Below are 27,615 nucleotides of genomic sequence, written 5' to 3' on the forward strand. Positions count from 1 at the left end.
CCAGGTTGTGCAGCACGCCACACGCCCTCATGATCCTGCACACCTTTTGGGGATGATACAATAATCTACCCCCTGACGCATCCAGACACCGCCACCGGCATTTTAAAAGGCCGATGGCGCGCTCTACAGTTGAGCGCGCACGGGAGTGAGCGGTATTGAACAGGGTCTCCTCTGCGCTCTGGGGGTTTGGGAAGGGGGTCAGGAGCCAGCGCCGGAGGGGGTAGCCACTGTCCCCTGCATTTCAATGAAACAGTGCATCAGTGGTCTGCATCTGGCTAAGCTGGTTGTCAATATAAAGTTATTGTCTTACCAAGAAGCCAGCCATCACGTACAGCGCCTGCCTGCAGTCTCTTCTCTACACTGCTTTGCGCTAGGATGTAATAGTCATGTGTAGAGCCAGGCCATCGTGCAACTACATTTGTCAACATCATGTTGGATTGACATATGACTTGAACACTGATAGTATGCACATGCTTCCTATTGACATACATGAATTCATCGACATATGGGGCCCTTATAGCAATATGAGTGCAGTCAATTGCGCCGATTACATTAGGAAAACCGGACATTGCTGCAAATTGCCTTTTAATGTCGGCCTGTTCTCCTGCAATATAGAGAAATTGGATGTGGAAGAGTGTAGCAGGACGCATAGACAGCGGAGACGGGTTATGAACTCTTGCCGGGTTGAAGTCATGCACGCTGACCAGTGAGCCGAAATCACATCTGCGGTCATACAGCCAGAGCGCAAAATTAATTGGAGACATGGTGACAGGACCCCACGCTGCCACAAGAGGACTCTGGATGCAGTGTGTTGTTAATTCCCCACCTCTCCATCTGTGTCGCCAATTCCCCCAGCCTCCAAAACCAGCGTACACATGGGTCAGAGCTGCCGTGAAAGACCGCACATTTTCACGTCAAGTTTGTTTTTTATAAATCACAACCTTTGCGTGAAAAGAGGCGTACGCCAGTTTCAGGCCCCATTTTGTGCGTACGCAACGGTTATAAATGAGACCCCTGGTCTTTCCTTTGAAACTGAAGATTCAGGATATTCAGCAGCTCAGTAATGTCCACGAGAAAAGCCAAGTCAGAAATCCAGGCGCTTGAATGTTGTTTGTCGTTGTTGCCTGAAATGCCTTAATCTTCTCGTGCAGTTCAAGAGACATCATAAAGCTTTCCCCCTGCTTAGCTATCGGACCTCCTGCACAATGTCTCCATACTGTGCATTCATCTCATCCAGGAGAGCTCGGAACTGACGAAGTGAGAGCACCTTTGATCGAATGTTATTCACAACGGCAGTCACATCTTGCATCGTTTTTCAGACCAAGGGATTTAGCGCACAGTTGCTATTGGTGTAAAATACGATGGTATTTCAAAATCGACTGTCTGACACAAGTGCGATGAGGCCCGTTCTTTTACCGACAATAGCCGGGGCTCCTTCAGTAGTGATGCCACATAGGTTTTCCTACTTCAAGCTATTTTTGTCCATAACTTGCTGTACTGCCATAAAAAAATCCATGCCTTTTGTTGTTCCTTTCAGAGTCTCAAGGCTCGCTAGTTCCTGACACACATCAAAGTTCTCATTAACGCCTCGAATGAAGACTAGAAGTTGGGCCAAGTCGGTTGTGTCCATGCTTTCATCACAAGCGATGGAGAAAGCAGAAAAGCGACTAACTCACAACAATTTGGCCCCTAACGTCTTTAGCCGTGTCCACCTATTAAAAACAAAAACATGACAGTTTGCAACCAGAGATCACCTGAATCCAGGTTTTTCTAACTTCTTGACCTCTCTGGAATTGTACTCTTGGGTTATGAAATCAAGTAGAAGAAACAAAAACACACAATTTTTCCAAATTACTCTTGGAAACAGTTTATTTATGAATAAGAAGTTAAAGTGAGTAAAAACAAGTAAAACCATCACTGTTCCTAAATACTCTTATACTTTATCTCTAAAAAAATCCAAGATTTTGTTTCATCAGGAGATTAAATAATTTCTTTTGAGCTAATTCTGAACATAAAACATCCTTAAAAAATTCAGGTTATTGATGATATAATCATGCACAAGACAATTTTACACGTTTTATGTGATTTAATGTTACAATGTGATAATCGGTTTAGAGATAATAGGTCTAATTTAAAATGAAAATGTTTGCTTTAATATCTGTTAAAATATGTGTACATACGAAAATAGCTCTGCATGCAGCAACCACATCACATTACATTTCATAGTCCAGAATTTATTTTAAAACCTCATCGTATGCTCTCCCACAAAAATAACAAAAATCTGAAAATAGTATAAAGTCAAATAAAGCTGAACACATAAAAATTGTTAAGCATAAAAAAGAAAAAAATCTTGTAAAAGGACACAGTGTCAATGTCAGCAACTTAAATTCAGATGTTAATGTGAGAAAATTAAATTGTTTTGAATTTAAACCAGACATATTACAGAAAATCAGCTCAAATTTGACTCATTACAAACTTATGTTAAAACTGACACTGAAAACTTTATCTGCCAAAAAGTAATAAGAATGAAACACAAAAGCCAGACAGATGTGAACACAGCTGTTTTTGTGTCTGTGTGGGGTCGAATGCGAAACTGTGATGATGTAAAATCAGTTTGCAGTTTAAGGATGTTCAGGATGTGGTACAAAGTTTTACTACCACTTTGCTTTTTAATTTCTTTAGTTCTTCCTCTTGTCTTTTCTTCAGCTCTTCCAATTCTTTCATTTGTTTTTCTTTCTTCTCTTTTTCCTGCTGTATTTTATTTTTCTCAGCAACTTCTTTTTTTAGTTCTTGCTCCTTCTTCTTCACATCATCTTTCAGCTCTTCCTCTTTGTGAGATGCGAGTTCATTTAACAGATTGTATTCGTCGCCGTGTCTCTGTTGTTCTTCTTGTTTTTCTTTCTCATGTTTCTCTTTCAGATCCTTCAGTTCATCGTCATGTTTTTCCATCAGAGTTTTCAGATCTTTTTCATATTTCTCTTTGAACTCATTAAACTCTTCAGCCTGTTTTCTGGCCTCCTCTTCGTATGTCTTCTTCATGTCCTCCATTTGTTTCCTGTACTTTTCCTCTAATTCTTGTCTTTCTTTCTCCTCCTGTTCTTTTCTCTTTTGATCATCAGCTTTTCTTTTCTGTTCATATGTCTCTCTCTCCTCCTCAAATTCCTTTTGAAGCTTGTTTAGTTTTCTTTTCTCCTCTTGACGTCTCTCTTCATCTTCTCGTTGTCGGTTGTCCCACCACTCTTTCCGTTCTTTCTCCCAGACTTCTCGTTTTTCTTCCATGTCTTTTCTGACCATCTCCAGTTTTTTGTCAATTGTCTCCTTTTCTTCTGATTCGGACATGATTTTTTTCTCCAAAGCTTCTCGTTCTTGTTTCCACTTCTGCTGTTGAAGTTCTTCCTCCCCTTTTCGTTTCCTCTCTTCCTGTTCTCTAATTTCCTTTTCTTTTTTCCTCTGTTCACGTTCCTTGTTGATGCTTCCTTCCATTCTTTTAAGTTCCTCAGCTTTCTGTTGTCTTTCCTTTTCTATATCTGCTCTCTGTTCTTCCATTCTAATTTTCATTTCTTCCTTTTCTTGCTCATGTTTTGTTTCAAGCTCCTCCCTCTGTTTCTTCAGCTCTTCCTCCTTTTCTTTCAGGATTCTCTTCATTTCTTTCTGTATCGCTGCTTCAGCTTCCTGCAGCATCTTGTTGGTGTAACAGCTGCCTCCATTTTCCTCCAACATGGTGTCGATCTTTCTTATCAGCTCACTGACCTGTGAGCGGTTGTTCGCATCGCGGTTATTAAACACGTGGTATCTTCCTCCACAGTCAGCAATCAGCTTCTTGAAGGAATCGTTACATCCAGTTTCTATGTATTTTTCAATGGAGATTTTATGATGCTCCAGTTCATCTCCTTTTGTGAAAAGAATGATAGTGAACTTTTCAGAGTTTTTACCAAAAACCTTCTTGATGAGTTTTAAAGCCTCCTTGTCTTCTTCTGTACACCTACCAATCGGTATCACCAGCAGGAAGACATGTGGTCCTGGAGCCAGAAGACTGATGCATTTGGCCAACTCCTCATTAATCTCCTCCTTGGACAAACTATCATCAAACAGACCAGGAGTGTCGACCACAGCAACAGGACGACCGTCCACCTCACTCTGAGCTTTCTTACAGTTCTTAGTAACAGAGTTTTGGAAGGATTTGGATTCAAACTCTTCTCTTCCCACAATGGTGTTTCCCGAAACACTCTTCCCGTTGCCGGTCTTTCCGATCAAAACAATCCTGAAACAGTCGGAGCTCTGCTTCTCTTTATCATCTGTAAAACAAGAACATGTGGAAATGAATTGGTTAACAAATTTAATTTAATATCCAGTAACAACAAAAGTTAACTGGAGACAAACTGAGACTCATTAATGGAAAAAACATCTTCGGCTTCAGTATAGTGTCTGCTCCTATAAGAATGCTTAATCTTCACTTTCTCATGAATCTCATGAGCACCACTTGAGTAAACTATAACAAACCATCTGTTTTGACTCTGTGCAAATCCAGTGTCCACACAGCTCCGCTTGGCACAGCAAAGCTAAAGCACCAAAAAAGCAGCAACACAGCAAAGCTCGCAGTTCAGATATTTCTATGTTCCAAAACTGCCCCTAAGAGGCAGTGGGCAGTGGCTGTGGATACTCATTAGAGAAGTATTTACACGGAGAAAGCAAAGCACCTCGTTATCTGGGTGTTCAGGTCCTTTATCTCTCTGATCGAGTACTATGGCTGCAGACTTGACCAGGTACCGACCCAAATTTAGTTGGTACTCAATAAGCCTGATCCCATAAAGGGATACAACTCAACATCACTGCATGTTTGTGTGTTGATTAAACAGGAAGTTCTGCAGTTTATTGTACTGACAATGAACTTCCCAATAGTTGTTGTCAGTAAACATTAACAATTATTGTTCATTATAAACATGTTGATTCATATTTGTGAAGAATAAAAATGTAGAATAAATTTTAGCTTTATAATATTAAACAACATTAGTTAATATGCATGCTAATGTAAATTAAATGTATAGTAGGTAGGATGAGATGTTTAAATGTGGTCTTTATGGACTGTTTTCTTCTCATGCCTGTTGTACAAGGATAACATTTTCCCTTCGTTTTTGTAATCTATACAAGATGTATAACAGTCATTCCTTTCCTCATGGGGATCCTTCGCATCAGGAGCTTTGCCTACATCAGGCTGGGAAGACTGAATCTGCAATAGGTAAGCAGCTTGGTGTTAGCTAGATGGCCTGTGGACATGGCATTGGTTGCATTTGAAACTGTAACAATGTTTTCTTGTCCTGTCCCTTTTAAATAAATAAATACAAAGAAATCAACTGTGGGATTAATTATTAGTGGCCTAGCCAGTCTCCAGATCTCAAACCCCTAGAAATGCAGGAGGGGAAGGTGTCACTTTGTACGTTAGCCTAGGGTACTTTGTTTAGTTCACTGCTGGAGCAAACCAGACGACCGGGATGAAATCTCCCTGGACAACAGGGTAAGACCAAAGAACAACTCAGAAGGTGAAAGGCAACGAGAAAAGCAAATGGCTGGGCCTCAGACTCTGATTGATGGTGACTTTGGTGTGAAAGACGTGAGAAATGTATGTGGAAAACTTACAAAGTACTGTGCTTTCCCAAGAATATGGTTTCAGTTCAGATGTGAGAGACAAAATTACACAAATAGTGGCTGCACAACCAACTGTGGAAAACCTCATACTGCATCTTCAATTCAGTTCAAATCATTTCAAATCTTTTATTGAATTGATGGCTCGAAGGTAATAAAAAATAACTCATTCTGAAGAGGCCGCTTCAGGCAGTTCAATATAGAATCGGCCTTCCTCACAACATAAGGCCTTCCTGCTGGAATCCAGAAGCTTTGCCTCATAATTGAGGTGATGAAAATTGCAGGACTCTTATCTTTTCAAGTGGGAACACTTACACAATTGATGGCTGACTAAATACTATTTTGCCCTCAGACCCACTACTGAAAAAGAAAAACCTAGACTCGTCTCTCATGAGGCCAATATTAAACCTCCCCTTTCTTAGTCAGATTCTAAAAAAAACTGTCTTCCAGCAGCTACACAACTTCCTGACACTAAATAACTGTTTTAAAGTTTACCAGTCAGGTTTACGGCCACACCACAGGACTGAGATGCTCTAGTTACGGTCTTTAATGACATCCACCTGAGCACAGATAGCGGGAACATTTCAGTCCTGGTACCGCTGGATCTCAGTGCTGCATTTGACACGGTCGACCAGAACATCCCACTAGACCAATTGAAAAACTGGGTCGGATTTTTTGACCCTGCAATAAATTGGTTTGAGTCCTATTTAAAAGACAGGGACTACTTTGTGTCTATAGGTAACTATAAATCTGAGCGAACCAAAATAACCTGTGGAGTTCCCCAAGGCTCCATCCTGGAGCCACTGCTGTTCAACATCTACATGCTACCACTCACTTACATTATGGAAATTACTAAACATGTTACCACAGTTATGCTGATGACACACACCTCTACATAACCATCTCACCAGGAGACTACAGTCTGATCCAGACTCTGATCAACTACATGGATCAGATTATAGACCAGGGGTAGCCAACGTCGGTCCTCGAGGGCACCAATCCGGCAGGTTTTCCAGATTTCCGTGCCCCAACACACCTGACTTAAATTAACGAGTCATTGTGGAGATCCTTATAGGCTGTTGGATCCATTTAAATTGAGTCAGGTGTGCTGGAGCAGGGAAATCTGGAAAACCTGCCGGATTGGTGCCCTCGAGGACCAACGTTGGCTACCCCTGTTATAGACTGTATGTGCCAGAACTTCCTTCAGCTAAATGAAGACAAAACTGAAATAATAGTTTTTGGAACAAAGATTAAAAGTCAGTTCTCAGCAAAGTTCAAAACTAACAACCAAGCCAGAAATTTGGAAGTAGTCCTGGACTCAGACCTGAATTTCAGCAGTTATATTACAGTTGTAAAGTCAGCCTGTTCTGGAGGATTAAAGGACTGATGACTCAGCAGAATAAAAAAAAAAAAAAAAACTGGTCTATGCATTTATCTTTAGTAGACTGGACTACTGTAATGCTGTCCTCACAGGTCTCCCTAAAAAGTCCATCGGCCAGCTGCAGCTAGTCCAGAACGCTGCTGCTCCAGTTCTCACTAAAACCAGGAAAGTAGATCCTAGAACTCCAGTCCTAAGATCTTTACAATAGCTTCCTGTTTAGGACCAGAATTCAGGATCTTCTGGTTGGTTATGAAGCAACCAGATCCCTCAGGTCATCAGGGTCAGGTCTACTTTCTGTTCCCAGAGTCAGAACTAAACGTGGAGAGGCAGCGTTCAGCTTTTATGCTTCTCACATGTGGAACAAACTCCCAGAAACCTGCAGGTCTGCTGACTCAGCAGTTTTGCATCAGGGTTAAAAACTTTTCTGTTTGCTGCCTTTTATCAGAAAAGCTGTTAAATTCCTCACACTGGAACTTTATTTCTTGCATTTTATACATTTTATTATAGCTTTTTTTCTTTTAGTTCTTTTCCTTTATTTTATTTCATTTAAAGGTTGTTTTTATTGCTTCCTGCACCCTGCTGTCATGCTTTAATGTTTTATGTAAAGCACTTTGAATTGTTTTGTTCAATGAAACATAAATAAATTTGCCTTGCCTAAGAGATGCGTTTTATACATCTACATAATTGAATAGAATCTAATCAAAGTCACAACACCACATACTGAAGTGTTTATCTGACCTTCACATAATGTTCTACAAACTAAAATAAAGTTGTTTGATGCAAATCCCTGCAAGAAAGGACCAAATTAATTTTAATATGGGTTGCAATTAAAATGAGAAATGAAAAAAAAGAACATTTCCTCTAACATCACAAATTCTATGTAGTTGCAATTAGCCATAAGATTTTTATATTCAAAATGTGCTGTGTAACAATGATTTATGACTTTATCATTCTTTCTGTCATTGTCCACAGTTTTTCTTCAAGGTTTCATTAAGTTTATTATTATAAGTAGTGGATTTCTTGTACTGAAGGATTAAAGAACATTTCTGTTTGTAAAAGCAGATTGCTTGGTGTAGACAATATAGATGTAAAGTAAATCTGCCAACAGATATCTTCATCTTTATAAAATCCTAGAAATCATTAAGTAAAATAGACCTGTAGTCAGTTTAGCAAAAAGACCAGATTTTAATATCAGTCACTGAATAAAATTATTTGCAAATATAAACTTTTGCTTGTTTAGATTTTCTACCCACTCAATTATATGATTGTGCTAATAAACGTCTATCATAAGTGCAATTAAATACTTGTCAACTAGTTGCTCCATGGACCAATTTTATGTCCCTACCAATGTCAAAATCATAACTTTGCCCTTGCTTAGAACCATCCAAAGGGATTAATAAAGTATTTCTATTCTATCTTTTCCAGTGTCATCATGATGCAGCAAAGCAGCCAATCAGGATGACTTTATCCCAGCCTGTGATTGGTTGGAATTGAGGAACATTTTTAACTGCGTGTTGACAGATTTAATCAGACTGTTCACTGACAGCATGTGTACATGTGTGTGGCAGCGAGCAGAGAGAACAATGTGGGAAAGATTAATAAAACTGAGGAAAAGTTTTTTCTACACAGAAGCAAACACTTTTGTACAAAAATATTCTGCTCATAATGCAAATGTATAACATAATGCAAAAATCATTTGTCTGTGCTCTGAATGTCCCTCTGTTGCTTAGCAGTGAGGAACAACAATAACATCTTACAATTCAAGTGAAAAGAGCAGAGAGGTACAGAAAAAGTATTTACCTTTAACCCTGGTCTTTGTCCTGGCCTCCTGTAGTTCAGCCTGTAGCTGTAAAACCTCCTTCATTTTGTCTAATGTTAAGGTTTTAGTTGTAAAACCATGAGGTTTGTTACTATCAGGAATATTTGTTTCCACGGCCTCCAGCAGCTTCAGGATCTGCTGCTTGTTCTTGATGTTGAGAACAACAGATCTTCCTCCACAGCTCTGACGGAGCTCCTGGATGTCTCTGTTGTCTCTGATAAAGTTAACAACAGCTGGAGCTGCAGGATCTGACTCCACAGTGAACAGAATCATGGTGAAATCATTGACTCGAGAGCTGAATGTGTTCTGGATTATTTCCAACTCTCTCTTGTCTTCACCAGTGAGGGGACCCACAGGTAGGACCAGGATGAAGGCGTGGACCCCCTCAGGATCACAGAGGGAGACACAGCTGAATGATTCCTCCATCACTTCCTCCTGAGGCTTTCCATACAAGGCAGGCAGCTCCACCAGGGAAAGCCAACGTCCACACACCTCTCCCTGATGTTTAACACACTCTGATGAGCTGGAGGCTGAAGGAAGCTCTGTCTGACCTAAAATGGCCTTGACTGCTGAAGTCTTCTCTGCTCCTCTCCTCCCAAACACAACCAGGTTTAAAGATGGTTTCTTCTGCTCTGACATCAGGGAGAGCTTGATGCATTCATTTGCTGTTTCTTCAATCTTCGTCATTAATGATGTATAGTTATCATCACACATGTTGTAGTATCTTCCTCCACAGTTGGTAAGGAGATCATTAACAGAGACATTAATTTCATTCTCATGTGTTATGATGACCATTGAGTATTTAAAGGCATCTTCTCCAAACAAACTCAGAATGAACTTCAGTGTTTCTCTGTGGGCCTCTGTGAAAGCTGAAGGCTTCACTAACAGCAGCAGAACATTTGGTCCAGGAGGACAGAGACTCAAACAATGTCGCATCACTTCCCAGATATTTTCCACAGCCAGACTGAACATGTCAGGAGTTTTCACAACTGTTACTTTTTTTTCTTCCCACTTTCCAAAAGAGACCTCACAGTGTTTGGTTTGAATGAAAGAATGAAATTGTTGCCGTCGCATGATCAGGTTACCAAGTTTTATCTTTTTGTCGTCACTTTTTCCCAACAGCACAACTCTGAAGGCAGATGCTGTAATGGAGCAGAGAAATGATTTAATGACTGAAACAGCTATTTTCACATTAATTTACATTATTATGACCAAATAATCAACATGTTGCACAAATTTATACAAGTTACAGGACTTGGCTCTAAACGTAACCCCTTCAACCTGGTAAGATAGGGAAAAAAATAACTGTCAGTTTTCATTTGTATCCATCGTCGACACAAAACTACAAGCATTTCACACATGAACCGCATGCGCTTTACATGTTCTACACATTTGGATCACATGTAAATGTTCCAAAACCACGTTTGTGATTTTGTTTAAAGGTTATGTTACTCTCTGTTGGATAAAGCCTGTTTCAGAAACATGACCTGTTTATTGTCTAGCTATGGAATTACTCTGGACATCCCTCAGCCTATGGCAGCATAACTAAGGGATGGCTAACCACCACTAACTATAAGATTTATCAAAGGTTTTAAGTCTCATCTTAAAGGTGGGGAGGGTGACTACCTTCCAAACCTAAATTGGGAGCTGGTTCCACAGAGAGGAGGTCTGTTAAGGTTCTGCCTCCCATTTTACTTTTAGAACCTCAACCACCAGTAAATCAGCAGTCTGGGAGGGAAGTTGGATGTTTAAAAAATATGGAACAAAGCTCTTTAAGATCCAGTGGAGCTTGGTCACTAAGAGTTTTATATGTGAAGAGAAGAATTTTAAATTCTGTTCTGGATTTAACAGGGAACCAACGAAGATAAGATAAAACTGGAAAAATGTGAGGGGGGGGAAGAAAAGCTTTTTTGTGTAAATCAAAGTCAGAACATAACAAAAAATAACACAATAAAAACAATACAGATAATGTATTATTAAATTCAAGAAAAGACATTAACCATGTGAAATTAATGCATTATTTTAAAGTTCTACTAGTTTGTGCAAAGATAAACTCTTCATGGTCTCGATCAGTGTTGTCAGACAGAAATAGAAAACACTCAAATAAATTTAACACCTGGTTGGTGTACTTATTTACATAAGAGTCCTTTTTTCCACAGTACTAGAGAAGAGATAAACTAAACAATGGAACTGTTGTGTTTCCTGCTCGGGTGTGTGGCAATGGTGGGCGTGCCTGTTTCCCTGGCAACCTGGATCTTCACCTGCACCTTATTCTGCAATGTTGTTGATTTACCTAGTGGTAACAGCTCTCGGCCAGCTCAGCTTTTCTTGTCCATCTTGTTCTTCTGCCTGCCTAATTTGGTTTTGCTTTGCTTTGCTAGAGATCCGGACTTGCCTGCCTGTTACACCCTCCCCACCAAGCTTTTGCTTATTCCCAGCTCTGTGTCTGCACTTGGATTCTGATTACACCCTGAACACACAACAGGAACAAACAAAAAAGTTAAAGGTACAGTGTGTAGCTTATTTTGCTTTTTGTAAGCAAAAATCAAGTATCGCTTTCATAAATACATATTTTACCAAACTCTAATCATAATCACATCCAAATTAAAGTGTTCTCATAGCTTAGAATGGCTTGTTTATAAATACATAAGTGGTGGTGCACCCAACTGCATAGCCATCTTTGAATATGGTAGCTGAAAGGGAGGGGAGCAAAGACGACCCTGGATCATTCAACTTACCAGTTTACATTAAAATGGGGGACCATCCATACTCTTTGCCCCCAAAAATGGAGGAAAAAATAGCCAAGAAAAGAAAAAGAAATAATGACCAGGAGAAAACGAGAATGTACTTTGGAGGAGCATTTACCAGAAGGAGGAGAGGGATTTCAAAATGTGGAGGTTGCAGCTTTCTGCTGAATAGGTAAGTTAATTCAATCTAACAGGGAAGTTTATTTTGGCGTTATGTTAGAAACAGGGCAGGGTAGTCCAAAAACTACTTTATCCTCCCGTTTAATGCTGGGCTTACATCAGAAGACTTTCAAAAGATTTGCAAAAGACTCTAGAAAACTAACAGGTCACATCTGCTCACATTGTTCTGTCGGGATTCCACGTTTGATATTGTCGCAGACTAAGACTAGGGAAAGACTGACATGAAACAGAGCAGGTTACCACCTTAAACCTAACGATGGAGATGACGGGAGCGTGCTGTGACTCCAGTAACTAAGATTTCCTAAAGACTTTCATTTTTAGTCTGCAACTCTGAAAATCGTTTGGTGTAAGCCCAAGTCGGATCATTTACTGTTACTTGCTATATAAAACGGCAGAACGGCTAATTTGTTAATTAGTCTACAGTAGAAAAGCTCTGCTGCAAGTTTTCAGTTGTTGTTACTCTTCACAGAAGTCATACCAGTAGGAGACCGTGCGCTTCTTTCAGACGTATTTTCTGAGAGCTTTCCCTCATGTTTCATAATTTATTTCAGCTGATTTGTCAATGGGGGTGGGGGTGGTTGTCCTCCTTCTGGTCATACAAAATACACTAAAGTAATACCAGTTTATCGTCATGATTTTTTTTTACTAGAACCGCAAGCATTCTTTCGCAAAATATCTCTTAGATAATAATTATTTTGAATCAACATGTCGCCCACCTCCCTCGATAAATTAGCTGAAAAACATTATACTAAACACAGTGTTACAGCATGGGATCTTCCTTTTGCAAGGCCGACAGGTCCACTGCCCTGCTTTGACTCCCTCTTTCTCTCCCTTCATCAGATGATCTCTGAGTCTGCAAGTAATTAAAACTATTTCACACGATAACATTAGCTGTTAGCCATAGCTTGGTACCAAATACATGGAGGGCATGCTTGTAACTTATCGGCATTAAAAAACAACAGATTTGTGTATCGTTCTGTACCTCATCACCTGATGGGACACTCGAACTTCTGTGAGATGTTGACATTTTCACATTTATGACTCTCTGTGGCTTCCATAGTTGTAATAACGCACCAGTAGAGCACTACTCGGCTACTTGCATTACATTAGCGCACCACTTGATGGGAGTCATTCTTACACATTGGGTGTAACCGTCAACCGTTTTACATGCTCTCTGACCCTAACCCCAAGGGTGTCACAACACTTGTATCAGGCTGGCTATATCTAATTTAGATACCCTCAAAAAATATGTCTCAGTACAACCTCTGTGCATGTTGTTCCTTTCATGTTCCTCAACTCTTTGACTGATATGGCTCCAATCCTACATTCCAGTTATGAAGGGATTGTCCACGGTTGTTTTGGGAAATGTTAAGTTGCTGCACAATACACTGTATGGTTCTCTTCATAGTATGTGAGCCATTTTATATTCCATGCTATCTTAACATTACTTCACTTAATAATCTTAATTCATGCAGTTAGCTAATTAATCTTATAATTAATAATACCACATTTGTGATTGTGACTGTGTGCTTTGCTTAAATTTGGTGTTTGACTATTAGAATTAGTATTTTCTTCCAACAGTGTTAAAACTGTTTGGCTTTGTGTTTAGATTTTGGTTTACTGACTTACAGTCTTAAACCATTGCAAAAAAAAGCTGGCCCGTTATAGCTTACATGGTGTATGTATGTCACTTGAGGTGCAGATTAATCTGTGCAAACCTACGCATATTTTTCTTGTATTAGGAGTTACCACTAATGTGAAAAGTCTGCAACCAGCCCACAGCAAACCGCTGAGACCGTTGAGGAAACGGTAACTACCGCTACAGAAACGGTAACTACCGCTACAGAAACGGTAACTACCGCTACAGAAACGGTAAGTGCCATTGCAGGAATGGTAACTGCCGTTGTAGCGAGTGGCTGGCCTGGATCTTAGCGTTTCTCCATTTCTCTCTCTCTCTCTCCCCGCCACCACCCTCCCCTCGCCCTCCCTCTGCTTGTAGCCGTTGAGAACAACTGCACAAAACTGACGTTACTCCATCTGCGATCGACTAGTTTTGCCTCACGTCAGGTCCCGGATGTGTGGCACAAAAGTTTGAATTTCAGATCTGAATTTGTATTTCAGATCTAATTTTTGAATTTCAGATCTGAATTTGAATTTCAGATCTGAATTTTTCAAATACAAAAGTTTCAACTTTACCAATATACACATTAACAAAAACAAAGATTCAATATCAAATATGGTCATTTGGATTCAGTTTTTTAAAGCAATTATTCAAAAAGGCATATTCAGATTCAAATTGAATGATTCAAATTCAAATATAAAGAATTCAGATTCGCTCCCCAGTGGCACAAAGCTTATCCCGTACATTGTAGCACTTGGTTAATCTTTATTTATACTACATTTAAAAGCATCTTATATTGAAAGTGATATTGAGGAATGTTTGTGATTAATTAATCGTGGCAATTAATACCCCAATTAATTGTGAACATATTGATGCACTGCAGTTCACCTACCGGCCTGGCATCAGAGTGGAAGAAACAGTTATCTTCCTGCTACACCATGCTCTGGTTCACCTGGAGAAGCCTGGCAGCAGAATCATGTTGTTTTTTTTTTTTTCTTTTTGTCCAGTGCCTTCAACACGATCCAGCCCATGCTCCTGAAAGCCAAACTGGAGAGGGCTGGGGTGGACCTTCATCTGGCAGAGTGGATTCTGCATCTCACAAATCAGCCCCAGTTTGTGAGACTGTAGACTGTGTGTAACCTGCTGACCTGCAGCGTAGGTGTCCCCCAGGGGGCGGTGTTGGCCCCATTTTCTCTTCATCCTCTACACTGCAAACTACACAAACATTTGTGTTCTGCAGATGACTGCGATCGTCAGACTGATCACTGAGGATGACGATGTGGCCTACAGAGAACTGATAGAACTTTGTAGACTGGTGTCAGCAAAACGGGGAAAACCAAGGAGATGGTGGATTTTCATAGACGCCAGTCTGTTGTTTCGTCACTGGTGAACATCCAGGGAACGGACATTCAGAGAGTGGACCCTTATAAGTACCTGGGTGCTCACCTAAACAATAAACTAGACTGGACTCACAACACAGATCCACCGTACAGGAAGGGTCAGAGCAGGTCTATCTTATGAGAAGACTGCAGCCTTTTAGAGTGGGGGCACTCCTGGTGTGGTGGTAGTACAGCCTTTCTGTACTATGTGGTCTGCTGGAGCAGCAGCATCAGAGAGAAGGAGAGGAAGAAGCTGGACAAAGGGATCAGGAAGTCCAGCTCTGTCCTGGGCTGTTTTCTGGACTCAGTGAAAGGGGTAGATCAGGGGTATTTCTAGGCATAAAAGCTCTGTTTCTTTCTAGTTTTGCCAGGACCCTTTTGTCACCTACCCCTGAGGCGTTGCCAGACCCCATTTACTGGGGTACGTGCCCCAGTATAAATGCTACGATTAATTTTCGACAATAAATATTTATCATACATTAATTCAGATAATTCAGATGGAAGAATATATATATTTATTTAAAATGCGTAGGAAGAGCTTTAACTGCAAATAGAGGATCCAGCTCAGGGACACATGCTGTCACTGCATGTCACCGTGCACGAGCAGCAGGTGAACCACACACACGTCACGCAGCTCTCTGTGTGTTGGGTGAACGCACAGCGCAGTTTGAGGTCTCGTAACATCACAAAAACAGTCCTATATTATATTATTTTTATCAATGGAAACAAATGACCTTATACTAACTAACTAACTTTAATCAGGAATTTCTTCACCCGAATGAGAAAAAGGGAGGTAAGACTGCGGTGAAATCAGTTTTAGGTTGGATATTCAACAGATATTTGCACTGGAGCGACTACCGTCTTGTTTAGGGACCATCAAGAAATAACAGGGTTTCCGTGAAACGAAATTCTCAAAAAGGACATAAAACAATATTTTCATACTAAAGAAAAACGGAGTTCTGAAATAAACAGAGAGAAATAACTATAAATAAAAACATAATAGTGAGCTCATGTTCTTCCATGTTGCAGTTCAGTTTTATTAGGCAGATCTAGTTTTTCTACTCTAGAATCTGAGCTTTTTGTGGTTGAAGCAGAAAGAACTGATTTGATTATTTATCCAATCCAACTTTATTTATAGAGCTCTTTTAAAACAACATAGTTTACCAAAATGCTGTACACATCCTTAGGCTTAACAACTATTCCAGATATCATACTGAATGATAAAATTAAATATACTATAAAAGCAATAAAATGACTAGTAACAGTAACACACAATAAAATAAAATTAAAATTAAATTAAATAAAAACAAAAAAACAAAGTCAACAACTCAAGCTATGTTAAAAGCAAAGTTTTAAGACAGGGTTTAAAAACAGAAAGAGACCCAGCCTGCCTAAGGTGCAGGGGCAGTGCATACCAGAGTTTGGGGCCAACAACTGAAAAGGAGTGATAACCTCCGGATTTCATCCTAGATTTTGGGAAAACTAGCAAGGAGTGATCTGCCGACCTGAGAAGGCGTGCAGGAGTGTACGGCTGGAGCAGGTCGGAGAGATACTGTGGGGCGAGGCCATGTTGACATTTGAAAACAAATAAAAAGGATTTCAAAATCAATAAGGAATGGTACCGGTAATCAGTGCAAACAGTTTAAAACCGGTGTGATGTGCTTCTGTCTTTGGGTTAAAAGTTAGTTAAAAGGCAAGCTGTAGCGTTCTGAATGAGTTGTAGTCGGGCCAGAGTTGACTAAGACTGACATAACGTGTGTTGCAGTAATCTAGGTGGTTTGTAATAAAAGCGTAAATTAAAATCTCAAAGTCATGATGACAAACAAACGGCTTGGCTTTAGACAATTGTCTTAACTGAAAGAAGCTGGATTTCACAACAGCGCTAATCTGTGCATCAAATTTCAGAGCACAGATGCCAAGGTTTATGCCTGCTGTTAAGTCCAACAATATCAAACCAACATGGTGTCCAGATTCTGTCGCAAGGAGCACATCATTAAATAACTCTTAGCAGCGTTGTTTCAGTGCTGCGCTGAGTTTTAAAACCTGACTGAAATGCCTCAAGAAAATGGTATTCCACTAAAAATTATTTTAGCTGGCCCTAAATCACTTTCTCCAGGACCTTGGAGAGAAAAGGACGTTTTGAAAAAGACCTGAAATTCGAAAAGATAGTGGGATCAAGACCATGTTTTTTAATGAGGGGTTGTATTACTGCATGTTTAAAAGTAACTGGTACATTCCCAGTAATTAGGCTACCATTTATAATTTCCAAAATATGTGGTGTCATGAGAGCTTCTTTAAGAAGCCTAGGTGGGTCTGGGTCACCTGGAGAACCCAAGGGTCTTGTGACCTACCAGCTCCCCCCAAAAAGATAGAATGATAGGCTCAACACTATTCAAAACGTGTCAGAGAAGGTAATTTTTTTTTTTTTTTTTTACCCTGTCCTGTCCAGCATCCTAACATACAGAACGGTGGTCTGTGTGCCATATTTTGCTTGACAGATTTGCTCTACCAAGGGAGACATGTTATATACATGGCTGCCCTTGATATTTTTATTATTTTTATTGTAATCTTATTTTTTTTAGTCTTATATGTCAGTGCTGAACCTGACAGGGAGATAGAGATAGAGAGAGAGAAAAAATAAAAAATAAAAAAAAAATAAAGGGAGAAAAGGACAGGATTAAAATGTGGAAATAACAGTTGTCTATGCTGCCCAGAACATATCACAAAAAAACAACAACATAAACTACCACAGTACTACGTGATACCGAAAGAAAGATAGAATGATGATGATATAAAAAATTACAATAGTCATCAAACGTACCTGCAGATGAACGTACCAACACACAAACATCAGCTACATCTAATGAGAAGCGGATGGAGAGACGAGCACGTTTGTGAGCATGCACGTGTTAACATGCATGTGTGGCCATGCAACAAGGAGGAAATGTGTACCCGCAAGGGGGCAGCGATCACGCCGCACCCCGAAGCATCAGCGGGGGACGGGGGGAGCCCGAGGCCCCAAAGGCCAAGCAGATCCACAGAGTACCAAGCCCGGGACAGCCAAAGCAGACAGAGCAGCGGCCCACCCAGACCAGAGCAGAGGGGTCCCCAGACCGGAACCCCCGGCGCGACGGAGCAGGGTCACCGGGCATCCCAGGGCGATGGCGAGCAGGCCCAGCGGGCGCCAGGCGCTGCGGTGCGTGCCGCACGGAGGGCAGGCGCCCCACAGGCCCAAGGGCCACCCTTTCCCCCCAGCAGAGCCCCACCCAGAAACCCGACGGGGCCCGACCGCCCCAGGCAAAACCAGCGTGGGCCACGCCAACCCAACACCAAGGCTAGGCACCCCAGGGACAAGAACATGTCCGCAGGTCCCCCCCCCCCCAAAAAAAAAAACCTCTTTACCCCAACCCTTACCCATTCATCCCCCCCCCCCCCCCGCCCTCCCCGGCCCCCCAGGGAGTCTAGGGCCTGGTGGGCCCCAGACCCGACCCTCTCCACATACACACACCCACACAACCACATACATTCTCCCTGGGGTCTCACCAGCCCCCCAATGCGGCACCGAGGGCAGCCCCCAGGGCAGATGGCGCCCATCAGCACCCCACACAGGACTCCAAGCAGGCACCGAACCTCCACCCCCCGCAGCCCCGAGTGCATCCCGGGACATAAGGGCGTAGGAAGACCCCCGCCCCCCTGCCCCCCAGCCTGAGTTGTGTGTGCATGAGTATGGGCTATTTATAATGCAATTAAAAACTGGAAGGAGCCATGAGATGGTGATGGGTCCCACTGCTGCCAGGCAGCAGGACCCCCTCAGGACTCCTTCAGTGTGTGTGAGTGTGTGTTATGTGTGTAGTGCAGTACTGTTAAATGTGGCAGTGTCTAACATGTAAATAAAATCGGGGGGAGAGAGGTCACAAAGGGAGGGGATAGAGGAAGGGCCACCTCGGTGGCTCCTTTCCGCCCACCCACAGCCCATGTGCCCATCCCCCCGAGGCCCTAAATGTATATTGATGTCTAGGTTGTGATTAAAATCTAGTGGGGCGGGCAGTCGCAGGGGTCCACCGGGGGATCCCGCAATGGGGACCCCTCAGCCAAACCCACCGCCTCCACCCGCTCCACAGTGCCCTATGTGTAGTATGTGTGATGTGGGGTGGCGGGGGAGGAGAGGGGCTCGGGGAGGGGCACAACTGGGAGAGAGATCCCCGTCCCAGGCAGCCAACTCCCCAGCTGGCCGCTGTAGGCGCCCCCGCCCCCCCCCAAGACCACCCGAGGGAAGAGGGGCAAAGGCCCGGCCCCGCCAAGAGCCCAGCGCATGAGCGCCCCGGACGCCCACCCACCCCCAGCAGCCCACGCCACCACACCAGGGGACCAGAGAGCCCCAGGCCGCAGACGCATCCTGGTCGGGTCCAAGGCACAGCGCCCCCATCCTCCCCGAAGGAGCCCCCGGCGGGAGGGGAGAGAGTGGGAAGGAGAGCAGACTCCACCCCCATGAGCCTTAACCCTCCCCACTGCCCACCAGGACTCCCGCCGCCCCCCTTCCCCCTACCCCCTACCCCTCCCTTAGACCCAACGGACACATTGTAATCCCAAGGGTACCTGCCCGGCATCGGATCAGCCCGACCCCGATGGCATGCCCAGGGCGACCAAGCCCCCCCGAGGCCCAGGAAGGGCCCACCGAGCTGGAGGGAGGCAGCCCCCAGAAGGTTATTGACGGGTCATGAGTCGGAGGGTTTATGAGGGACCTAGTGCTCTCTATTTTATTAACAAGGGGAGGTTTATGGGTATAAGGCTCCTCTTGATAAGCTGATTTATTTATTTATTTACGTTTTTTATTTACTTTGAATTATGGAATCTATGTAATCTTGCTGGACCTGACTGGAAGAGGCAGAAAAAGGAGGAAGACAGCTAAACAAAGCAAAAGGCAAAAGGGAAAGCAGAAAGAAGAAAGGGGAGAAAAACATCACAGACAAAAGGCAACGACCCTTCAATCCGCACTATCACCAGACAACAAACTGCTACATGTGTACATAAACACTCCAGGTTTTTACAAAAAAAAAGAGCTGACAGTAATCAAGAGATCCTAAATAAAACCCAAATCAAGAAACATATTACAAATGTACCACATTAACAACCGAAGTACCAGATACAAACTCAAAGAAAAAAACAAAAAGTGTCTGTTAGTGCATAAACTGGACAACTCAGTGACTGTGTCAGCATGCAGAGCATGAGAAAGAAGGAGTGATCAGTGACGAGGAGGGGTGAGTGTGATCATGCAAATGCAACCATGGAAGCTAGAGGCAGACTAGGGTGGCCCAGAGATCTGGGCCATCAGCAGCAATCCCGGAGCACGCATCTAAGCCAGAAAGTCTGCGAACTCACTGATAAAGTCCTAATTATACTTGTAAACAGCGCATAGCACCCAATGAGCCGTGCCCAGTGCAAACAAATTCACCTCAAAACTTGAGTTAGGCAATGTCATTGAGAGTTGTTTACAGGCAAATTCTTCCTGTAGACAGTGGCCATGCCACCCCCATGGCCTGTCACCCTTGGGGAGCTAAAATATGCACAGTCAAGAGGCAAAAGTTCCATAAAAGCAGAGGACTCACTGACCACCATCCAAGTCTGCGTCACACAGGCCAAGTCCCACTGGTGACACAGAAAGAACTCCTTTAAAACAACTTGTTAGACAGCGATCTGGCGTTCACCAAGGCTATCTTAGTCGTAGCTGGAGCTGGGGACGCAGTCACCAAGGCTCAATACAGCGCCCGCAGATTGCAGGGATCCGCTCCTCACCGGCAAGGTAGGGACACAGGTAGTGGCTCATCAGCACATCCACATCCAGGCCGACCAGGGAAACCAATGAATGCCACAAAATGTAGTGATGGCAACCCGGTCCAATTTTCAGACAGAAGCAGGCTAGAGGCCTCAGTTTCACCAGCCTTCTGTGATGTCTGTGTTTGTTTCGTGAAGGTGGAGCTGACACATGGCACAGGTATGCTGGGATCCCAGAGAGGAGTGGAGGACAGCTTCTGTGTCCATCTTGCTAAAATCTCAGCAATTTTATAGAAAGTGATCGTAGATTTAGTAAGTCTGGCGATCATACACTAGCAGAGAGTCGACATGATAAGACAAGAGATAATCCACAAAAACCATAGAAAAAAGCAAACTGCGCAGAGACAGACGGCAAGCTGCACACAATGGCACCATCTTCTTCAGACGATAAGCACAACTAATGCCAGATTGCAATATCCTGCATCGGATGGTTATACTGTAGTATACAGAAATGTTGGTTTGTCTACACAAAGTAGACAGTGTAGAGGTTAGTGTTGTAGACGGAATATATAACATGTGCTATAAACCGTTTATATCGTTGTACAGTTTGACCATTCAGATCATTTCAGGAAAAGATGGTATAATATTTAAAATCCCAAATTATTTAAGTTATTTTAAGTCAAATATTTATGTTATTTTTCAGTTTAAAAAAAAAAAAAAAACTGAGAAATGAGTTTGATTAAATTTCAGGAGGGTGTTGTAAATATTTTTCTTTATATTTCCTTACTCACTCTAACTCAAGGTTATAATATTTGTGGCTTGCTTTATAACTTGAAAACAGCTTACTTATGTTATCTACTCACTCCAACAGAGCAGAATTTCCCAGTAACCCAGCATAATAGATTAAAGAGTAGCTTTTGCATGAACAGTGAGAGAAAATTCAGAAGGGAGTCAGGCCCAGAGACAGACTGATAACAGAGCAGGATAACAGAACAGGGAGGGTTGTTTTCTCCTCAGCTCTGACCCATCCCAGAAGGAGGAGCTGGAGGAATCAAATTCCCGGAAGGAGGAGGGACTACACCTTTGCAAAAATAGTTAAAACTAGTTAGCTAGTTCAAATAGACGGGTCTTTTTTGGCTGAACCGAAGGACTCGACACTCTGTGTATTAGCGACCAGCAGCTAAGACTAACAGACCTCCTCTCGAGAGATATGTATTGTTTTCTTATTACTGGCTAAACAAAGAATTGTCAATTCTACTTCATCTCTGGTGTTTTAGCCTTCTTTTACCAAGTGGATTTCTGAACACCCTCCCTTCTTGATGATTATTTACAGGTGAATAAATTCTTAAAAACTACAAGGGGAAAAGTCTTCCACGTCAAAGATGCACTTTGGTGTAGCTGCTTTCTGAAACTCGCCTTGCATCTTGCCAGTGAGCTGAGCTGCTGTCTGTCAATCATTTCTGCCTGTTCATCACAACCCACCCATTCTCTGCTCCTTGAACACCCCAAACCTCCCACCCCAACCCTTGCAGTTTCAGGCATTTTCAAATTCAGCAGTGGGTATAGTTACGCAAAAAGTAGGAGGTGTAGTTGCACTTTAAAGGTTGAAATTTACTCACCGCCAATTGAAGAGTTTTCCTCAACCACTAGGAACTGATCAGGGTTTTTAATTCCTTGGATACCTGGGAAGATATATACACTTAAAAAAAGGCATCTATAATGTGAACACAATTGTCTCTGGACTTACCAGCATCTGTAACAGCAGCCATGATGGAACCTGTTGTGTTATTTTGTTTGTGGCTCTGATCATCAACTGGTAAACTGCCTGTTGTTTCATGGAACACTTCATAGCTCACATACTCTTCTTTGTTCTCTTTAAAGATTTGCCCGAAGCATGTTAGCAGCTCTGGAAGTTTAAGGTTCTTCTGCATTAAATTTCCGTATCTACATTTTCTGATCATCTCCTGTAATGGAGGTTTTTGGAGGTATTTTTCCATCAAACCTGAACTCTGCTCTTTGGGTGTTAAAATCAGTATCACTGAATGATCAAACGATTGATCACTGAAATTTTTTAGAACATTGTTGAACCTCTCTTTGTGTTTGTCAGTGAAATCTTCAGGCTGCACAAGCAACAGGAACACATGAGGTCCAGGAGCAGAGGCACTCATACAGTCTTTTATAAACTGTGTCTGTTCCTCTGCTGTTGTAAAGTCCAGATCTGGAGTGTTGATGACTGCTATTTTTTTCTCTTTTTGTGTTGTGCTGATTCGGAAACAGGACTTAATTTCATCTTTGAAAGCCTCCACGCCCAGAATGAACCTCCCCACTGAACTCCTCTCAGACCAGCTGTCTCCAAGTACGACAACCCTCAACTCAGACACTGAAATGAAATGAACATAAAGAACAAATTAACTAACAGAGAGGGCGCTCAGTTCAGTTCAGACTCAGTTCAGTTAAACTCACTGTTGGATGGTAGAAGTTCATAGCTGCTGTCGTGGTCCAGAGACTGATAAACTATAAAAACAGAAAACAATGATTAGACCAATAGTTTCTCATTTTGGTATAGATAATAATTATTTTAATATAAATTTTAGTATCAGAGCTAGGTATTTTTTAAAAAGCACATGTTCCTGTTTTCATTCATTTCGACCCACTGGTTCTACAGGAACGTGCAGTGATTTATGGATGGACTAGAGAATAAACACAGCACTGATGGACCGACCCATGGACGTCACCTCCATGGAGAATGAGGATGTTTTAACACACACTCTTTTCCACACCTGCATTTTTCTCTTACTTTTTTAAACTTATCCTGCATTCTGTACCAACGTGTCTGCTCTAGAGGATCTCGGTGATCAGCTGATCTGCTTTTCTATCATTGCATTAGTTTCAACACACCTGACTCAAATTAAATGGATCCAACAGCCTATAAGAATCTGCACAATGACTCATTAGTTTGAGTAAGGTGTGTCGGTGCAGGGATGCATGGAAAACGTGCAGGATTGTGGCTCTCGAGGACTGACACTGGCCACCCCTGATCTAGAACATGGTAGAGGTGACTTAGAGCAACATATAGATGTACATTACATGCTGCATTTACTGGCCATTGGACATCTGATTTTTACTCAAGAGAAGGTTAGTTAACAGTAAATATTTGTAGCATCAGCTCATTCTGTTGATACATATAATATAATATAATATAATATAATATAATATAATATAATATAATAATCCAAGGTGTGTCCACTAATTAACATCACAGGTGTCTACAATCTTGTAATCAGTCAGTGGGTCTATATATAGGCTACAGGTGGTCACTGTGCTGTTTGGTGACATGGTGTGTACCACACTCAACATGGACCAGAGGAAGCAAAGGAAAGAGTTATCTCAGGAGATTAGAAAGAAAATTATAGACCAGCATGTTAAAGGTAAAGGCTATAAGACCATCTCCAAGCAGCTTGATGTTCCTGTGGCTACAGGTACACATATTATTCAGAAATGTAAGATCCATGGGACTGTAGCCAACCTCCCTGGACGTGGCCGCAGGAGGAAAACTGATGACAAACCAAAGAGACGGATAATACGAACGGTAACAAAAGAGCCCAGAAACACTCCTAAAGAGATTAAAGGTGAACTTCAAGCTGAAGGAACATCAGTGTCAGATTGCACCATCCATCCTTGTTTGAGCCAAAGTGGATTTAATGGGAGACGACCAAGGAGGACACCATTGTTAAAAACAAACCATAAAAAAGACAAACTACATGTTGACAAGCCACAAAGCTTCTGGGAAAATGTCCTATGGACAGATGAGACAAAAATGGAACTTTTTACCAAGACACATCAGCTCTATGTTTACAGATGGAAAAATGAAGCATATGAAGAAAAGAACACCGTCCCTACTGTGGAACATGGAGGAGGCTCTGTTATGTTCTGGGCTGCTTTGCTGAATCTGGTACAGGGTGTCTTGAATCTGTGCAGGTACAATGAAATCTCAAGACTATCAAGGATTCTAGAGAGAAATGTGCTGGCCAGTGTCAGAAAGCTTGGTCTCAGTCGCAGGTCATGGGTCTTACAACAGGACAATGACCCAAAACACAGTTAAAAACACCAAGAATGGCTAACAGGAAAACATGGACTATTCTAAAGTCGCTTCTATGAGCCCTGACCTAAATCCTACTGAACATCTTTGGAAGGAGCTGAAACATGGTGTCTGGAAAAGGCTCCTTCAAACCTGAGACAACTGGAGCAGTTTGCTTATGAGGAGTGGACCAAAATACCTGCTGAGAGGTGCAGAAGTCTCACTGACAGTTACAGGAATCGTTTGATTGCAGTGATTGCCTCAAAAGGTTGTTCAGCAAAATATTAAGTTAAGGGAACCATCATTTTTGTCCAGGCCTGTTTCATGACTTTATTTTTTTAAATAATTCTGTTGAAGCATGGTTCATGATATTTTTATTTAATATTACTTTTGTCAGATTTAAGTTATTTCTGTGACCATTGTGAGTTTTTCTTTCATTAACTGAAAGGTACCAACAATTTTTTGTCCGTGTGTATATATCGTCTGGTCTGGTGGAGGTGGAGCCTGTCCTGAAGGGAAGGTGAGGTTCTTAAAAGCTGCAGCTTTCTCAATGATGCTGGGAGCTCCTCCCAGTTGCGGGCAGGGAGGTGGAGGCTGATAAGTTAAGGGTTTGCAGACCATAGCCAGTCCTCTAATTAGACCCTTCCAGCAGGGATGGATGATGAGTGCTTTATTTATTGATTTTTCTTTGCAGAATCATAGAATTGAGTGGATAGAAAATTTGAACAAGCAGAAGTTTGTAACACAAAATATTCTATTCAGTGGCCGACATTTAGATCAGGTCTTTTTGCTAAACTTAATGGTCTATTTAACTTAAAGGTGTCATCACCTAGTCTTTTCATGTATTCACTGTCCTCTAAGTGTTTTTGAATATTTTTTTGCAAACTTATTAAACAAAGAAAAAATCTAACAGAACTTGGTCTGACCCTTTGCTCACAACTTTGTCTCATGAGAGTTCATGCAAGCTTTTGACTAATGCTAATGAGGTGCGTGCTGATTGGCTGCAGGGAGACTAAAGTGGAAAGAGGGGCTGGTCCAGTGCGTGCACAGTGCGCCCGACTCCAAAACATCAACAGCTTAGTGATGGCGAGCGAACCTGACCGAGCAGCAGCTTACAGAGTTCAGCCATTTATGTTTGAACCAGACCCCGAGCCTGAGAGGGAAGATACCGAGATGGTGGAAGAAGCACGATTACAACCAAATGTTTATAAAAATATACGTAGCAGAGCGCTTCACCCCACTTATAACAAAGAAAACACGGGGCTCATTTGTACATTGCAGGGGGTTAAACTTTTAAGCTTGTCCGTTAGCATTAGCTAAGGCAAAGCATGACTTTATATTATATCATTCCACGCCTACAACATGAATGGAAGAGGGGCTGGCTTATTCAAATAACCACCTGGGATAACGAACTCCCAAAAGCAAATAAAAATTTCATGTTTGCCTTCAGGGAAGTTAACACCTCAGTCCAACACCAATACACGTTTTAACTTGAAAAAGTGTAATTTTCGGGTGATGACTCCTTTAATAATTTCTGAGATTTTATGAGATGAAGAGATCTGTTAGCATATGTGCTTCACATAAATATTGTCCACACCCCAGTGCAGACACTTTCATAAACAAAAATGTTCTTTAATCACTCTACAAAAGATCCACTGTTTATATTAATAAACTTAATGAAACCTTGAGGGCAAATGTGACCATTAACAGAATTTTAAAGTGATAAAGCATTGTTACACATCATCATCCTTAGCTCCAGTGATTTTGAATAAGAAATAATAATAATCTTTATAAGAACACTTTGGTTAATTGGAACTGCGTAGAGTTTGTGATGTTAAAGGGAATAATAATTATTTTAATTTTCTCTCATTTTAATTGCAACCCATGTTAAAATTATTATGATCCCTTTATTAATTTGCAGGAATCTGTATTAAACAGTCAATCAACATTCTATTTTTTTGTCTGTAGAATATTAATGAAGGTCAAATAAACACTTCAGCATGTGGTATTATGACTTTAATTAGGTTGGAATCAGTTATGTAGCTCAAGTAATATATACATATATGTGTGTGTGTGTGTGTGTGTGTGTGTGTGTATTACATGACAAAACAACTGACAGTGTCAGACTGAACTCACCAGGTTTTGCAGCTGCCATGATGTCAAATCAAGAACTTAACTGGAGACAAAGCACCGAATTCAAGACCCTGATAGAAGAAAAATTATTTTAAATATAAAACAGGTTTCATTTGTAAAATATCTGCAATTTGAAGCCTATTTGATACTGTGATGATTGGCTATATTTACAATACTAAAAACGTAGGATATTTTTAAATAGATCTAATTGATTTAACTTTTGTTGTGACAGAAAAACATTTTTTAAATAAAAAAGTTTTCAGTCACAAATCAACAGTAGCACAAGATGGAGCTTCAAGCATAACATTGGGTTGTTCTAACTTAAAAGTGATGTTCTGATTTTAAACCTTTAACAGAGGAATGTAAAACATGATGAACATGTAACGCAGTTGCAATCAGACATCTCAGCAGTCATTTAGGCCGCTTTAAAAAGTTTAATAACTTTTGTTTTGTCTGGGCTTCTTCCTGGTTTCACTGCAGTCTGATCTAAAATGGAGGTTCACTGTTGATCTAACACTTGATAGTAGAAACCAGACTGACATATAGAAGAAAATAAGCATTATTATTATCATCATCATCGTCATATTAACATGATTAGTGGGCTGGAAAGTCTCAGAGATGTTTCTAGATGAGTCCTGAACATTTCGGGAAAATCTGATTACCTGACCTGACTTAGTAATGATTATTAGAAAATCTTTGATCATTTTATCAATAAATATTAACCTGCATCAGCCATAGATACTTTATGGCAATTTAATCTGTATTAATCTGTATTAGCCATTTTAATCACTCACCGTTTTAATGCTGCACCACCGGACAGACGCAGGAAGGAAAGTGAAAGAAGAGATCAGCGCTTTTTTTTAAT

General features: G+C 41.5%; 1 protein-coding gene across 1 annotated transcript; it reads right to left on the bottom strand.

Annotated features, from left to right (window-relative positions):
• Positions 1–1,417: 1,417 nt before the first annotated feature.
• LOC121649594 lies at positions 1,418–27,615 on the bottom strand. Its single transcript, XM_042000541.1, has 7 exons — positions 27,545–27,615; positions 26,754–26,821; positions 23,003–23,053; positions 22,287–22,919; positions 22,159–22,221; positions 8,822–9,982; positions 1,418–4,295 (listed from the first exon to the last, which is right to left on the bottom strand). Exons 2-7 carry the CDS (start codon positions 26,770–26,772, stop codon positions 2,632–2,634), a joined length of 3,591 nt encoding a protein of 1,196 aa, XP_041856475.1. The 5' UTR covers positions 26,773–26,821; positions 27,545–27,615; the 3' UTR covers positions 1,418–2,631.

Source organism: Melanotaenia boesemani, chromosome 11, assembly GCF_017639745.1.
Source record: "Melanotaenia boesemani isolate fMelBoe1 chromosome 11, fMelBoe1.pri, whole genome shotgun sequence".
Classification (NCBI taxonomy): domain Eukaryota; kingdom Metazoa; phylum Chordata; class Actinopteri; order Atheriniformes; family Melanotaeniidae; genus Melanotaenia; species Melanotaenia boesemani.

Coding starts and splice junctions, on each gene's coding strand:
- LOC121649594 (XM_042000541.1), bottom strand. Junction 22,920..23,002: donor TGAACTTCTACCATCCAACA/GTGAGTTTAACT, acceptor ATTTCATTTCAG/TGTCTGAGTTGAGGGTTGTC. Junction 4,296..8,821: donor GACAAAGACCAGGGTTAAAG/GTAAATACTTTT, acceptor CTTGTTTTACAG/ATGATAAAGAGAAGCAGAGC.